Source organism: Daldinia loculata (assembly GCF_022478755.1).
Source record: "Daldinia loculata strain CBS 113971 unplaced genomic scaffold F4817scaffold_17, whole genome shotgun sequence".
NCBI classification, from domain to species: Eukaryota; Fungi; Ascomycota; class Sordariomycetes; order Xylariales; family Hypoxylaceae; genus Daldinia; species Daldinia loculata.
This window is the reverse complement of record NW_026054871.1, coordinates 406,812-423,142: the sequence shown is the minus strand read 5'-3', so window position 1 is coordinate 423,142 and position 16,331 is coordinate 406,812. Positions and strand designations below refer to the sequence as shown.

Sequence of the window (16,331 nt, the reverse complement as noted above, 5' to 3'; positions counted from 1 at the left end):
TCGGAAACGAGCAGACCCCGACTTAGATCTCTAACCTACCTCTCAGCCTACCTTAACCTACCTACCCTACCTTACCTTAATTCCGGCCCTGTATGTATTATCGGCTGGGTATCCAAAACCACACCCCCCCTTTCGCCGATTAACCACAACTTCACCACCCTCAAAGCAGCTCTGAATCCTATAGGCTGTAACCCAACTCGACCCTCGACATTCGATTGCCTAGGTCTGACTCTCTTCAGCCCTCAGCTTAGCCTGGGCATACACCCCACGAGTCAATACTGAGGTGACCCGACTAGCCCTTCTCGTCAGCGAATTGGACTCCTTACCTCACTTTCTTTACCCGCCCAACGAGAACGTCTTCCACCATTCACATCTTTTCTAACCTTGGTCTACTCCAGCAGCAAGACCCTTAGCGCTTGTAGGCAAATTGAAAGGAGAGCAAACAAGTTGCGATTGAGAGATTGAGAGGAAGGAAAATTCATTGCACCTAAATCTTCTACCTTTGTTTTATTATTTTTTACTTCTCTTCTAAGTCTATCGTTCTGAACACGCGATTCTTCTTGTCGTTAATGATTCCGACCACGGTAGCGACGACGGCCTCGGTATCAATCAACGCGTGCCCTTCTACATACTTTGGCCTTCGTCTACTCTTCATCGCGAAGCGACTTTTAGCAGGCTATCTCCGCGGGTTTGACCCCCCGGTCTCGTCCGACTTCGTTTTCCCCTTTCTATATTAGCTCGGGCATGATTTAATAACCGTTTTCGAATTCTCTGTAATTACGCTTGGCGCTTTCCACGTCACGATGCTCATGACACAGTCCGCAGTGTCGGCAATAGTAACAAACCAAAAAGATAACACGTACAATTCACGGAATAGGTCTCGATCTAACACTCTCGACAAGAATCCCGATTCTGCTATTGAGCTTAGGAACCCGGCATCGTTGGATCGTTCCAGCGGTGACCGTGCTTATTCATACACCATGAACGGCATACTAGGTACTGCGCCTCCTGGCACGTTGTATGTACGAGCGCTCTACGATTACGAGGCCGATGATCGAACGAGCTTGAGCTTTCACGAGGGCGACATAATTCAGGTCATTACCCAGTTAGAAAGCGGATGGTGGGACGGTGTGATCAACGGGGTCCGCGGTTGGTTTCCAAGTAACTATTGCCAGATCATCGAGAACCCCGAAGAGATTCCCGAGCATATGCAAAATGTTGATGGAGACAATGGAGATGACGAGCTGGAGGATCAGGTAGCGTACGACGAAGAGCTTGAGGATGATATGGAGTCGGATCAAGATGAATTTAACGGGTTGCCCCTCGAAGGCGCGAGGACTTCGGGAAAATCTGGCGCCGACTTTTGGATACCTCAAGCTACGCCCGACGGCAGACTATTCTATTATAACACTATGACTGGAGAGAGCAGCATGGAGCTTCCGTTAGAATCGCCAACTTCTTTCAATGAAAATGGGCCGCGGGATCGAATGAACGTAAATATGGTAGAGAAGACGCGACTACCCCCAGAAGTAATGGCTAGGGGTTTGATGCAGGATGAAGATGAGGACTCGGAAGCAACATCTGCTTCAGAGCTCGAAGGTGAATTGCTCAGCAAAAGATCTATGAGTTCCTTGGTAAGTACATTCATATCCCATGCATATGTTTACCACAAACTCACACAGGGTTGTGTAGCCTTCACGACGTCGCGGCTACGACAGCGTCGGAGTCTCTCCCTCACCGTCCATGGACTCGATGAATGGTTCCCAGGGGATACGATCACGGACTGATACCTACATCAACACCAACGTCCCAATATCTACAGTAGGCGGTTTAGCACCGACACTGGCTTCTGCGACGTCCTTTACTGGCGCTAGTTTTAACCTCCCGCAAGCAGCTACGATACCTCGTTCTTTCTTTGATGACGGCACCGCGCAGCCTTTATCGTGGAACCTCCTCATAGCAAATATGAAGCGCGCTATCGACCGCTATCGAGACGCGATCACGAGCAATAATCGGTCAGAATATGTTGCTCGTGCAGAGGATATATCTGATCATTTGCGCTTGCTCTTGGCTGCTGGTTCTGGTACCACCGACAACCACTCTGGCCAGCCTTCTATTATTTCGACGAACAAGGCGCTTTATCCTCATTTCCGAGACATGATGTCCAAGTTTTCCAAACTGGTCATATCTTCTCACATAGCCGCAGCTGATTGGCCGAACGCCGAGTCTGTGCAGAAGTGTATGCAAGAAGCCGATGGTGTACTCGGGGGAGTTTTCAGCTTTGTTGAAGTCGCGAGACAGCAGAGAGGTGAGGAAATCCCGCGATTGTTTCCCGGGTTCGTCATAGGCAGCAACACTGGAGGAAGTTGGCAAAACAACGGACTCGGTCCCCGCGATCCCATCACGTCGAATTTCTTGGAGGATGATGAGGGTTATGCTGAGCCGACCGCAAATTTGGACGGGAAACATCTCGAAAGGCTCGATGAATATAAGAGGATGCTAGTTTCTAGCATTAGGGAGCTGGAAAAATATCTCGGTTTATCTGACAAGGTTGTGTCACCATATAGGCATGAGCTCATCGGCAACAATGTCTGCATTGCAGGCGGGAAAGTTCTGGAGATGTTCAAGCCTTGGATTGCGATGATTGAGTCTATTGACCTTTCATCTCTAGGAAATACTTTTCAGACGCCTCAACTTGCTGACTTCAGCACCAATAAGCAAAGTCTCTACGATAATATATCCGACCTTATATTAGGATGTCAGTCAGTTGCTGGTCCTTTGGGCGATGAATGGTCTGAGGTTCGCGGTGAGTCATTGGAAGGCAGGCTTGAGTATGTCAAGCAGTGCGCAAGGACTCTGGAAACGAATTCTTCCCATATCGGCTTTTCTCTTCAGCTCCTCTCTGAACAGGTTCAGTTTAACCTACAGCAGCAGCATGAAGCTCGCATGCAGGGAGACGGCCTACAGAGAGGTCCACTTAGAAGAGACCCGTTGCTCTCTTCTAACTCGATGCATATGCGCTCAGACTCGAACTACCTAGCAAATATCAGACCTTCTCTAATGACTTCAGCCTCCTATTCCGACGAACCCACCAATTTCCCCAGGAAGGCCGGAAACCTATCTAAAGCTGCGAAACTTTTGGGAGAGAATTCTATCGCTGTCACCGCCGCCCAACCAGTTGAGGAAACGCCACCATTCTTACGGCTTGACCTCGAGAATGACTTATCCTGGGATCTCAAGGCAGCACAGCCGGCAGTCAAGGGTGGTTCATTGTTGGCGTTAGTCGAGCAACTCACAAGACACGACAAGTCTGATTTCAGCTTTAACAACACATTCCTTCTGACATACAGGTCTTTCACCACGGCACGAGAACTGTTCGAACTTCTGGTCAAACGCTTCAATATACAACCGCCAGAAGGATTGAGCAATAATGACTACGACATGTGGAGAGATCGAAAGCAGAAGCTAATCAGATTCCGTGTGGTGAACATTATTAAGAGTTGGTTCGAAAATTTCTGGATGGAGGAGCCAACGGACGAAACGAGGCAACTAATCCGCGACGTGTACGCATTCGCAAGGGACACCGTCAAATCTACAGAGACGCCCGGTGCCAACAATCTCATGGCCGTCCTAGATCAACGGCTTAGCGGCAAAGAAATATCATCCAAACGCATGATACAAACATTTAACAATAATGTTCCGCCGCCAATTATGCCTAAGAATATGAAGAAGCTGAAATTCCTCGACATCGACGTCACTGAATTTGCCCGCCAGCTAACAATCATCGAGTCGAAGTTATATGGCAAGATCAAGCCAACAGAATGCCTCAACAAGACATGGCAGAAGAAGGTTGGCGAAAATGAACCTGAACCTGCACCGAATGTGAAAGCACTGATTCTACACTCCAATCAAATGACAAACTGGGTTGCCGAGATGATTCTGGCTCAGATGGACATAAAGAAGCGAGTAATTGTCATAAAGCATTTCGTCTCAGTCGCCGATGTGAGTTTTAATGACCATGTCTTTGTTGTAGTTTGCAATGCTAACGATTTTAGAAATGCCGGGGTCTTAATAACTTTTCCACATTAACGTCAATCATCTCAGCCCTGGGTACCGCCCCTATTGCTCGCCTGAAGCGAACCTGGGATCAGGTGCCAGCCCGAACTCAAGCCGTCCTCGAGACGATGCGACGCCTAATGGCGAGCACGAAGAATTTTGGCGAGTACAGAGAGGCTTTACATGCTGCAAACCCGCCATGCATTCCTTTCTTTGGTATGCTCTTATACCCATACACGTATTCCCTTTCACATACATGCTAACCCACTTCGTAGGTGTATATCTTACTGATCTCACCTTTATTGAGGATGGTATTCCTTCGATTATCAAGAAGACGAATATGATTAATTTCGCCAAGCGTGCGAAAACGGCAGAAGTTATCCGCGACATTCAGCAATATCAAAATGCTCCCTACTCGCTTCAGCCCGTTCCAGAACTACAAGATTATATCCTAAGCAACATGCAAGCAGCCGGGGATGTGCATGAGATGTATGACAAGAGCTTGACTGTAGAACCACGTGAGCGTGAAGACGAAAAAATCGTGAGGTATGTCGATCACACAAATTTAGTATGATTTATGCAGAGGCTTACGTTAATATTACAGGGTACTGGCCGAGTCTGGCTTCCTATGAGCCAGCTTGTCCCATGACAGGCTGTGCTCCGCAATTCTCTGTTTGGCCTCCCAAACTGAGACGTGTATAAAATAGCAGAAAGGCTTACTCAAGCTACTTAGTTTACGGCATGGGCAAGTGAAGAGTATCTACCATGATGCTTTATTCTACCTTTCTCAAGGATACATGAACCAATATGTCCAAGATTAGATTTGCGATCTGCTTGAGCGCTCTCAAATCACTTTCGCGTGGACAGGTTTTAAGCTCTAGGGAATCGTGGTCAACGCCAAAAATCAGACAAGGCAAAGGGCTGGTTAGCAAAAGGGGTCCTACATGGGAGCTGGCGAGTTGAGAACTTAATGAGGGGTAAACTACACAGGATTTTGACCTCGCTCAGCTGAACTCCAATCGTGGGATGAGTACAGGACCAACATATACACATCCGGGAGTGCTTTCAGGTCGTGCTGGGTGCCCACGGGTAGATCGAGCAGAAGAGCCCATCAGCGGTGAAACTAAGATTGCTGCCGGGGGTTTAGATGGCGGAAAGCTATCGCAAGGCAACAGTAACGAAGTATGTGATGACGAGAAACAAACACAGAAAAAAAATACAAGAAGAAAATGGGATACCCGTTAAGGAATATGAGACAGGGGACCGAAAAAGGCAACCATCCGAGGTGGCCCATGGTTTGAGACAAGATGCATCAGTGCCGCATAGGTAGACTTCATTCGCTGTTCAGACAAATATTTAATCGGTTTCTTTATTTTTCTGTGTGGAAGGATGTATTTTACAAGATTCACGGGGAATATAGGGGCCTTTTACAGGGACGGCTTGCATAATGTCGAATCCACACTATTCAGGCGGTTGTTCTTTTGTTGCGGGCTATATACATAGATAGATCGGTCAGTCCTAAGCGGCACTCCCCATTGGGACATATGGGATACAAGGAACATAATTTGCATCATAAATCTTATCAAGTTTGCTATACATGCTGTTGTTGTTAATACGTTGAAGAGTGTTGATATCTAATGTGCTACAACCGGCATATACATGGATCAAGAGAAATCCAGATTAGGGAGCGAATAAGGACTAACAAAGTTCATCACATACTTCTACGTGTTTTGATTTCTTATTCCCGGGGTTTTAAAGTTCCTGTCTGCTGTAGAGGATATCACTACTCCAACCTGACTTGGTGTCAGCCCGACGCTGATATGCGGTTGGAGTTGCCAACTCGAGTATTGGATATATTTCTACATAACGTGCTTAGGTACTTGCCTTGTTCCTCCTTATAGCAGCTAGACACGTGGTACCAGTAACGTTTCTTTGTCGTCTTTGTTGTAAACTCGACCCCCCTAGACCCCTGAGGCTCAAAGGCCACGCGATACAGGCGTCATAGACTGACTGACTGCTTAGACCGTGGGCTGGAAATAAATATAAACTGTAGTGGGCTGTACCTGGTACTTATCTATACGTCTATTAGGTACCTAGGTAACGTTAGGAGGTAGGGTAGGTAGGTAGGGTACGGAATACTGCCGTATGTATGTACAACATCCCGTCGCACAGCGATTCGGCCCGCCAGCGCGGAAGGATTTGGGTATGAGGTGCATTAGAGACGAATCCACCCGCCTGCATTACAGCTGGCTATGAGGTACATAAGCTGCGCATGGCTACCTGCCGACAGCATAGCACAGCACAGCACAGCACAGCACATTGCATCGGGCTGGCTGGTTTGTGGAGGGGGTGTTTTTTTCTTCCTTTTTTTTATAAGAAAATTATGTATGATACGGTAAGGTAATGTTTTGTGTAGAAATCCCGTTTCATAAACGAAAAAGGTTTGTTGTTGCGGACTTTAGTTATGTTTTATGGGACATGAGGGTGTGTTTAGTACCTACACGACGTATAGTCAGATCGCGATGGACAGTTCATATCAGATCAGATTTATTTCCCTCCCCTTCCACCTTTTTTCGAATTTTATTTTACGGTACTATATATAACATCTTGTATGATCTATAATAGGTTTACCTATTCTTTATATAACTACTTGATTTGCCACTTTTAGTGATTATTATTACCTATACCATTATCCAAATACCCTTTCCCCTTAGTATATATATATTAGGTACCTATATATACTTCACCCAGCCTTTCTCTCCTCGCAATCGCTATCGCTACTACTACTCAGGATTATTCCGGCACCCAAACCCAACGTCCTCGTGGTATCTCCCCTGTTTGGGACACACAACCCGTGCGTGCGTTGAGTAGGTCCCCAACTCCTTCGCATGCAGCTCCAAATTCCCGCCAGTCAGGCGACCGCGCACTACACCCACTCGCTATGACTTACATACATACCTTACCTACATACACACAGAACCAGATTCAGGCGGCCGGTGGGTCTACGGCACGTTTAAAATGTCTCTAGCTCTGCGATCACCGTATGGGGTGCATAAGTCGGGTCCGTTCTGTCAATATATATAAACCTACCTAATATACACTATGGAGGAAGTATATAATACTTGATCTATCGCATGCAAATGCAAATGCAAATGCATGTCTCACCGGTCCCGTGCTACCCCAGAAACATATGGTCGCCCGCATGCCGAGCCCATGCGCGATTGGCTGCTATACGCGGGTTGGCTTCCGTTGCATGTAGATAAGTATACGCGTATATCGGGATAAAGAGAAGAGGGCGATGGCAGAACACATATCTTACGGCCGCAGCCGCAGCCGCAGCCGCCGCCACACCACTCGTTCTCCTGCTGCTGCTGCAAGCCCCTGAAGGAGAAAAAGATGTTCATCTAGAAGACAGGATATAGGTAGTATAGGTTAGGTACTTGAGGGAATGGAGGATCGGCCGCGACACCAAGGTTACATGAGCGAGCGAGCGGCGCCCGTCTCATCGAAGCAGTGTGCTGCCAAACTTGCTGATACATACATACCTACCTTAGGTACCAACCTACGGCGCGGGAGTGCTTAAAGTAAATACGTGATGTAGTAGTAATATACGACCACACCCTCCGAGGAAACTCGCACAGAAATGTCTTGGATTTGACGCTCCGTGCCGCGAGGTCGTATGTTACACGTCCACAGTCCACACATACATACATACATACCTACATACATAGGTACATACCTCATATATCTTAGGTACCCATTCGCCCAAGACTAAGGCGAGCGTGTCAGGTATACCTACCAGAAACCGCCCCTATCCCGCGAACGGGTGGGAAACATTTGAGACGAGGGCTCACAGATGTGGGGGGGGAAGGGAGGGAGGGTGTTCGTGATGCGACTCACAAGAGCAAAGTGGCTTTCTCACACCCGCGCGCCGTATGCTGTGTGCCCAGGGCGAGCCGCACGCTTGGGATAGATCGTCTGGATATCTGGGGGAAGGGGGGGGCTAGACTGGATTCTCTCGCCTCCTTTTGGCCCCCCCTGACGAGCAATATATGCGGTTGCTATGCGTGCTTTGCTTTCTACATATATAAGTACTGACCTAGTAGACTACCTCTAATTTAGGCTATTTCTTTTCTGGGACGAGGAGGGTTTCTTTGATTGGTCTGTCCGTCTGTTTATATGGCTGCTTCTTAGATGCCAGACGTTACTGTAGAGATACAGTTTATTAATTATTCGATTGGTATGTATTATTCCTAGAAGATGTCATCGAGATCTCTCTGGGACCTTGGCGTTATTCTATCCACGTGCTGTTATGCTACTGCATATATACCTATACTTCCCTACTATCTAAGAGTAACACTGGCTGGTATGTACGAAAGACGTCGTAAGCTATCTAGCGCATTGTATTACACAAGATATCTCAAGGCTGCAATAGTTCAGAAGTATGCAGGCAAGAGATCTTCGATATAGGTAAAGTACAGGTAGCCTATTGAATCGCTATAGTAAACGATAATCCAGGGGTTGGTAAAATTAAAAACATATGGCAAGTGCCTAGTTTAGGGATTATATACCTGTCTCCTACTTAAAGACTATTCAGTATTAGTTCCAGAGCGAGACGGCCCTCGATTAAGGAATATTACATTTGTACATATCAGCTCCAAAGGCCTTGCACCTACTACCGTCTTACCCTATCCTTCTCCTTCTGCTCCCTCCGCCACCCCTCAACAAACTCTTCCATCTCAACGTGAACGCGCAGTCTCTTCTCGCACATCGTATTATACACCGACCTAAGCTCAGAAGAATCCATGTCTCTAACCAGCGTGACGAACGCCTCCATGAACACTTCCTTCGACCAGGGACAGCACTGGAGTGCTCGATAGAACACGCTCTTGGCCTTGGCTCTCAGCTCCTTTCTGCCGTGGCAGAACCTGATATACGATATCCAGAGACCCGGGTGGTTTCTGCACGTCTCGCTTTCGAAAGCGTGCTCGAATGCTGCCCGTGTTGAGTGTACATTCCCCGTGCGGGACTCGTATTGGATAGCGAATACGCGGCTGCTGATGCAGTCGTGTGGCCTGACGAGAACGACTTTGTCAAGGATTGAACGCACCCTATCGTCGATACTAAGGCGCGCCTCTCTCCATGCGTAAAGGCTAAGGAAGATCGTGTTTTGGGGAAAGAAGTTGATGTACTTCGTCAGCTGCTCGCGGAGGAACCCGGGTCTAAATGGCCTATTTAAGTGAGTATTAGTCGGTGCGTAGGGGCCTTGTACTTAGAAGTGATCTACTTACCCTTGACTAGCATGATAGTAAAGTAAACGAGCAGCAAATTGGAGTAGTCTCTCATGGGGTGAACTACTCCTAAGATCTCGAGATACCAACTCATCAGAACAGGTAGAGATACTGGATATTGCGGACCAAATATCCCCTTGGCTTCCGCTAGAGGGTTCCTTATTGCTCTGTCGTGTTAAATATTCAAGCAGCGCTAGACCTTCAGCATATATGATGGCATTCTCGGCGTCGCCTGACGACAACAAATAGTCTCGGTTCGATGATAGGAAATGTCTTGTCTTTAGTATCTGGGCCGTGGAAGCTGGTGGGTTTTCCGATATTGATCTCATAGAAGAGGGATCATCTGACAAGATACATAATTGTAGAGTTGCCTTAGCCAAGTTGCAATCTTCAAGCTCCATCCATGCGGCAGCAATGTTCAAGGAGAGCTTGCTATGAACTGAGATGCCTGGCAAGCCCATCGCAGCAGGAATTGTAATACGAGCGATATCCTTATTGCCTTTTGTCCACTCGAGTATACAGTAACCCAAGTATAAGTCGACGTTCGTAGAATCTTGTTTCAGGAGTGCCTTTGCCGTTTTCTTTTCATGCCCGGGCTCGTTCATCGATTCAAAGGCGAGATAATACGGGCCCAGCTCACGTATGCCAAATTTACGAACGAGCTGCTTTAATGTAGTCGAAATCCACGTGTATTGATCCGTGGGAAAGTCGCCTCGAATCTTTTTCATACTTCTAAACCAATTAGGTACCGGGAAGAGAACCTCTGGTGTGATTTCCATTCGCTCATAGTCATGTGAGAACTCTGGCGGTCTTTTATTTTGCTCCTCGGTATTTATAATAGGATTAGACGAGCTCTCTATGGTGATTGGGTCCGCTGGACTACGAACGAGGAAATCATCCTGAAGCATATCCCGGACAATTTCGCTGGAAGAGAACGCTGGAGGTAGTTGGCAGAATATCAAAAATGCATCTAGCAGCTGACGTTGAAGACTAGGAATAGCCTCGTTTGGAAGATGTAAGAGTATATCCTGGATGTCTGCGTACATGACGACTCGGAATGGATCGTCCTCTGCTCCAACATCCATGGTACGAGCGGGATTTGCCGCCACCCGAGCTTGGTGCTGCTCAAGGATTGACCAAGCTTTATAACCATCTCGGGTACTTGGAGATATGAACTCATCTGGAGTTTTGGGCTCGGGAAGTTCCGGTGTTTGGTCGCCTTGTTCGAAAGCTACCCATCCCGAAGCCCCATCCTCTCCTATCCGCGGTACCTCGCTTTCCCAAAAATCTTGGAAGCCAGATGGCGGAGCAATAGATATTTTCTCGGGTAAAGTAGGTGGGCGCGCAAATGTTAATTCTAAGGCGGCCTGCCATGCTGCTATACCAAGTTCCTTATACCCAGAATCTGCGATGAAACGTGTAGCTCTTAAGAAGACATAAATCATTTGTTCGTAGATTCGAAATTCGTTCGAATGGTCTTGTTCCATCAAGGCCTCCCTTGCTAACCGGTTCAAACGTTTGGCGTAGTGTTGTTGGATTTTGTCATATTGAAATGTCGATAACCTTGTCTGCTGGAAATTTGTATACTCTCTCCACAATTCAAAACTAACTCCATGTTTCTCTAGAGCCGATTCCCATCGCTTTGAAATAGTTGTGCTGTCCCATATCTTCGAACCTTCTTGCATGATTCTTAGCTGCAGCCTCTCTCGCTGCGAATCAGTGGTTGCATGAGAGTAGGCTTGCTCAAGCAAGGACAGTTTGATATCAGCAAAACTCTTAACCTCTGCTGCGGTAGGATGACGACTGTCTTGCCCACTTATTCGCAGAAGAGTATCTTGATGATTGACGAGCTCCAGCCAAGCATCAATGTCTTGTGGATGGTCACGGACCTTCCTAGACAGCTCAATCGTCTTTAAGCCCGTGGGCTCATCCGCACCTCGGTCCCTTGAGCCTGTAGATGTCTCACTGCCGTAATCCACATCACTATCGGAATGCTCATGGCTTTTGCTTTTGCCATGGATTGACCTATAGGCTTGTCCTTCGTCGCTCGATGAATCCCCCGGTGCAGATCCATCCCGCTTTCGCTTTCTTGATGTCTTTAGGGGTACAAAGTCCTCTGAACCGGTCACAGTTTGGGACTGTTCTCGTCGAACCCTAATAGGCTGAGATTTAAAATGACCGCCCTTGGCTAGAAGGCTTTTCCTATCACTACCAAGTAGGGAACCGCTCTCACGAAAGCCCAGCAGAAAGAACTCGTCACGGCTACCGGTATGGTCAATTCTCATGTAGCCATTGGCCCCTAAGATACGGCCGAATCCAAAACGGCGGTAATTAGGGACATCACGGCGATCGTTACCGCCATATCTCCGAATCAAGGAGTCGCCTCGTTTATCGTATACGAAGAAAGTGTCTCTATCTTGTTCTGGCGAGGAAGGTCGCTGCGAGGGCTTATGATGACGGGCTTTCTCCGTGTGACGGGATATAACGCCTGGTGGATCTTGGCGTTCGCGCCTTGAGATAGAAAGCGTACCGCGTTGTTTCAGTTCCTCAGGCTTGGCCTCATTTAGGGGTTGAGGCTTCTCAAGTTGAGGCTTAAACGAGGAAAACTTGGGCACGGTGGATGGTTTATCCTGTTTTGATGACATGACGGAGAAGTATATCTTACGGTATACTCATTCTGTTTGCACGTTTGATGCAATAGCGCAATATTCCGCTCTGTGCCCCCCACATGCAGACTACGAAAGGATGCTATGCTGTTGACCATTCAGGGCGGGTATGCTAGATGGATCTATCTTGGCTGCACATGCAGCTCGTAAGATTTCGAGACTAGCTGCTAGGTTACCCTTGGGACTGAATATCCTTGGGACCGAATATTTACCATGTCTTAGATATCAAGTGAGTACGGCATATTAGAGCTTATCAAGCACTACAGCATCAAATCCCAATGGTACTACTAGGGCCTCTCCGGTAGCCGTATTTAGTAGTAATCGTCGAGATGAGTAATATTCAAGATGGTTGAGGTTTTAGAAAGGGTTGTTTGTTTGGATGAAGTTGAATGGTGGCTTCATGTTGTGGCTTATGGCTGATAGATGCATGCAGAAGAGTCAAGACACGTTTTATGGATCTCGGTGATGTAATACCTCACCTAAGAGACTTAAGCTTATTGGTCCTTTTGTTAGTCTAGAATTTAGGGGATTTTTTTAGCTGCTGTTTCACGCGGCTACAGCGGGCTAATTGTGCTATAGGGGGATTGTTACACCATCGATCAGCAACCAACTAGCGCCTGTACTTTGTAGATCTCCTCCATATCGTGATGAGATAATTCCACGTCTGCACGTGCTTTCGGTTTCCCCAACGCGAACATGTACATAGTATAAAGCTTTCAAAGCTGCAAGGCAGACCCTTGTTCTTGATCACACACCATCTCCGATCCCCCCACCAACAATCTCCATCTGACCTTTATTAGTAGCCGACCATTACAGTAGCAGAGTAGCTTCTAGATACTACAGTCTTACTGGAAAGCGAAACTTGCTCTTCATTGGCTTGTCCTTGGGCGAATCTGCAGGAAGACAGAAAGACAGAAATGCAAAAAGACGGCGAGATTGTAAGACAATGAGGCGGAAGGTACGATGATTCTTACTCGGTAGTAGCGGAATTACATAGCTGCTGACGCTCTCGACACCCTTTAGTATTAGGTAGTGTATATCCCTAACCGGGGTTATGGGGAGATACTACGCTATTAACAATATCATTCAAATGATCCTACCTATAACTCCCCCCGCGTAACCCCTGCCGAATGCTTCACGCGCCTCATGTTGCTCAAGACGTAGTTCCCTAAGCTAGCTGCTGTCCACCGATATTCTGCACATCACGTTATACTACGTTTTACCAGGCTCTAACGCGCTCCTATTGCTTCGATACGCCATACTAGGTATGAATATGTACGACACCGTACCTCCCTCGCAGGAGTCCTACGGGTCGGTTCCTACTTCTCCTACACCCCACCGCCAGCATTCGAGAAGATCCAGGCCACCTTCGATATCTGAAGCACCCGACGAAAATACCGCCCTCCTACGACCCTCACGCTCTCATGTGCGCATTCATAGTCCCCTAGAGACCCCTAGAGGTTATCTATCAAGGTCCCATAGCTTTGCCGGTTTGTTTACTAAAGCATCCTCCTTATCGAAAGTCGTTGCGTACTGATTTAATCTTTTCTGTATCAGCAACACCTCATGGAGCGCGATATCATAACCGATATGAATCATGGGGACAGCGGTTAATACAAGCGCTTTCGGATCGGCCCGATCCCATGTCCGAATCTAAGAGTTCTCTTCTCGCTGACGAACGTATCTGGTACGACCAATTTACCTCGACCGACTGGGTTCACGATAGTATCGCCGATGCCTACCGAGTTAAACAGTTGCGGAGTAGGAAAGGCTTTTGGGGCAGACTCATTGTCTTATTTGATGGCGCCCAGGGCTGGATACTGAGTGCTGTTGTTGGCGTTCTAGTCGCGCTAGTTGCTTATTGTGTGGATGTGGCTGAGACAACCATCTTTGACTATAAGGATGGCTTCTGCGCGCGAGCGTGGTATTTAAGAGAAAAGGTACCGACTACTCAACCCTATATATATACTATTATTGTTATTACGGCGTCTCGTTTAGCTGAATGTGCGGGAGAGCTGACAATGCGAGCAGAGGTGTTGTCCTCACGGTCCATGTACCGATTGGCGATCTTGGTCTGAGGTTCTTGGTGGCCATCCCTTCGGCGAGGTTTGGACTGAATTTGGTGTTTACATCATCGCCGTCCTTTTACTCGCGGTGCTCTCATGTCTGCTCACCCTAACGACCAAGACGGTAGTCCCTTCAGCCTACCGAATGTCCACACTGGATGAGAACTTGGCCGCCGCCGATTATTCTCAGCAACCGGAAGATAACCATAACGATAACGATGAGAACGGAAGTATTAGTCCCAGAGCGGTACGGCAAACGCAAGCCGACCCGCCACCACCCATGGTGTACTATTCCGCGGCTGGTAGTGGTGTGGCCGAAGTTCGCGTCATTCTCAGCGGATTCGTTTTGCACGGGTTTCTTGGTTTCAAGACTCTCTTCATTAAATCCGTAGGACTGATCTTGAGTGTCGCCTCTGGCCTAAGCTTGGGTAAAGAAGGCCCTTACGTCCATATTGCAACTTGTATTGGCAACATTTGCTGTCGACTTTTCTCCAAGTACGATCATAACGACGGCAAGAGGCGCGAAGTATTATCTGCCGCAGCTGCGGCGGGTGTAGTTGTGGCATTTGGAGCTCCTCTCGGTGGCGTTCTATTCGGTCTCGAGGAGGTTGCCTATTACTTCCCGGCTAAGACGCTTTTTCGTACCTTCTTCTGCTGTATAGTCGCAGCTCTGACCTTGAAGTTTCTTAACCCGTATGGCACTCACAAGATCGTCATGTTCGAGATCCGGTACAAAATCGACTGGGAGTGGTTTGAGTTATTCGGCTTCATCTTAGTGGGAATACTAGGCGGTGCTATCGGTGCTCTTTTTATCAAGGCTTCGCGTCGTTGGGCTCTATCTTTCCGTAAGATTCCAGTCATCAAGAAATATCCACTGTTCGAGGTTGTGCTGGTAGCGCTGGTAACTGGACTCATAGGGTATTGGAACACCTTAACTAAGCTTCCGGTAGCGAAGCTCTTGTTGAACCTTGCTGCACCGTGCCAAGACGACAGCAGGGATTCTGAGTTAGGGCTATGTCCATCGAATATTGATGAGATACCTGGGATCATTCGAAACATCCTTGCCGCTTTTATCATCAAGACGTTTTTGACAACCATCACGTTTGGTATTAAGGTTCCTGCCGGTATCTATGTCCCTTCTATGGTTGTCGGTGGCCTCATGGGCAGGGTCGTTGGTCATCTTGTTCAATGGATAGTACTTCGGTTTCCACACTGGAGCATCTGGGGTACCTGTCCGCTTCTTCAAGAGTCTACGTGTGTTCAACCCGGCGTGTATGCACTCATTGCTGCGGGTTCAACAATGTGTGGCGTAACGAGATTATCCGTCACCCTCGCGGTCATCCTCTTCGAACTTACCGGAAGCATGGACTACGTCCTGCCTTTCTCCTTGGCTATTCTTGTTGCTAAATGGACAGCGGATGCCCTGGAGCCGCTCAGTATCTACGACCTCCTTATTAACATGAATGCTTATCCATATCTGGATAACAAACATAAACCGGTCTTCACCTCCGAGTTTGCTGATATAGTACCCCGCGTTCGCCGGGAACGTGTCATTGATATAAGTGACTCGCCGCTAGTCCCGGCCACACAACTCCGTGACCAACTCGAAATGCTTCATCGGGCCGGTGAGTTGGATGGAGGATTACCAATTGTTAGGGATGACATCCTCGTCGGCCTGATCCCGGCCCCTGACTTGGAATATGCCTTGGATAACCTCGAGGAGGAGAGCTCTAGCTTCTGTCTCATGGCGAATATACCAAACATCGACGAAGACGAGTCTCCGGGGCGGGGTACTACCGATTTCACCCCCTACATAGACCCAGCTCCGTTTGCTTTAGATATTAATTCCCCCATGGACTTGGTGTACGAATGCTTTGCGAAGCTCGGCTTACGATATATCTGCGCGTTGAGAGAGGGATGCTACGCCGGAATGGTAAGTCTCTATGCCTATCACCATCTTGATAATATTAAATACTGACCGACGCAGACTCACAAGAAGAGATTTGTGAAGTATATGCGCGAACTGGAGGAGAAGGAGCACAATCGCTAGGCTTCCTTTTCTTTTTATTGTTTCTCCTTCTAATTTGGAGACTATATTTTCTTAGGAGTAATAGGTATATATTGTAGCGAGACCACTTGAGGCTCGGGTATATAGGGTGTGTGTGTGTTACGTCATCGCATTGTCATGGAATAATCACGGAGAATCTTTTCTTTTCGGCATCGTTGCATGAGCCTAGCGTTTGGGATGAATG

At 47.7% G+C, this 16,331-nt stretch overlaps 3 protein-coding genes across 3 annotated transcripts; 2 read left to right on the top strand and 1 right to left on the bottom strand.

Annotated features, from left to right (window-relative positions):
* Positions 1–543: 543 nt before the first annotated feature.
* Positions 544–4,885, top strand: F4817DRAFT_67558 (ras GEF). The gene is made up of 5 exons (XM_049307752.1): positions 544–1,634; positions 1,693–4,002; positions 4,056–4,272; positions 4,332–4,602; positions 4,661–4,885. The coding sequence occupies exons 1-5, from the start codon at positions 804–806 to the stop codon at positions 4,686–4,688; spliced, it is 3,657 nt and encodes a 1,218-aa protein (XP_049160258.1). The 5' UTR covers positions 544–803; the 3' UTR covers positions 4,689–4,885.
* Positions 4,886–8,437: 3,552 nt separating this feature from the next.
* Positions 8,438–12,521, bottom strand: F4817DRAFT_334215 (DUF1740-domain-containing protein). The gene is made up of 2 exons (XM_049302864.1): positions 9,348–12,521; positions 8,438–9,287 (listed from the first exon to the last, which is right to left on the bottom strand). The coding sequence occupies exons 1-2, from the start codon at positions 11,990–11,992 to the stop codon at positions 8,732–8,734; spliced, it is 3,201 nt and encodes a 1,066-aa protein (XP_049160257.1). The 5' UTR covers positions 11,993–12,521; the 3' UTR covers positions 8,438–8,731.
* A 765-nt stretch (positions 12,522–13,286) lies between these two features.
* F4817DRAFT_314811 (chloride channel) lies at positions 13,287–16,129 on the top strand (the record flags this gene model as incomplete). The annotated part of the gene is made up of 4 exons (XM_049300455.1): positions 13,287–13,503; positions 13,571–13,953; positions 14,045–16,012; positions 16,067–16,129. The coding sequence occupies 4 exons, from the start codon at positions 13,287–13,289 to the stop codon at positions 16,127–16,129; spliced, it is 2,631 nt and encodes an 876-aa protein (XP_049160256.1).
* Positions 16,130–16,331: the final 202 nt, after the last annotated feature.

Coding starts and splice junctions, on each gene's coding strand:
- F4817DRAFT_67558 (XM_049307752.1), top strand. CDS start 804: ATGCTCATGACACAGTCCGCAGTGTCGGCAATAGTAACAAACCAAAAA. Junction 4,273..4,331: donor GCCATGCATTCCTTTCTTTG/GTATGCTCTTAT, acceptor CCCACTTCGTAG/GTGTATATCTTACTGATCTC. Junction 4,603..4,660: donor GAAGACGAAAAAATCGTGAG/GTATGTCGATCA, acceptor TTAATATTACAG/GGTACTGGCCGAGTCTGGCT.
- F4817DRAFT_334215 (XM_049302864.1), bottom strand. CDS start 11,992: ATGTCATCAAAACAGGATAAACCATCCACCGTGCCCAAGTTTTCCTCG. Junction 9,288..9,347: donor TACTATCATGCTAGTCAAGG/GTAAGTAGATCA, acceptor TCACTTAAATAG/GCCATTTAGACCCGGGTTCC.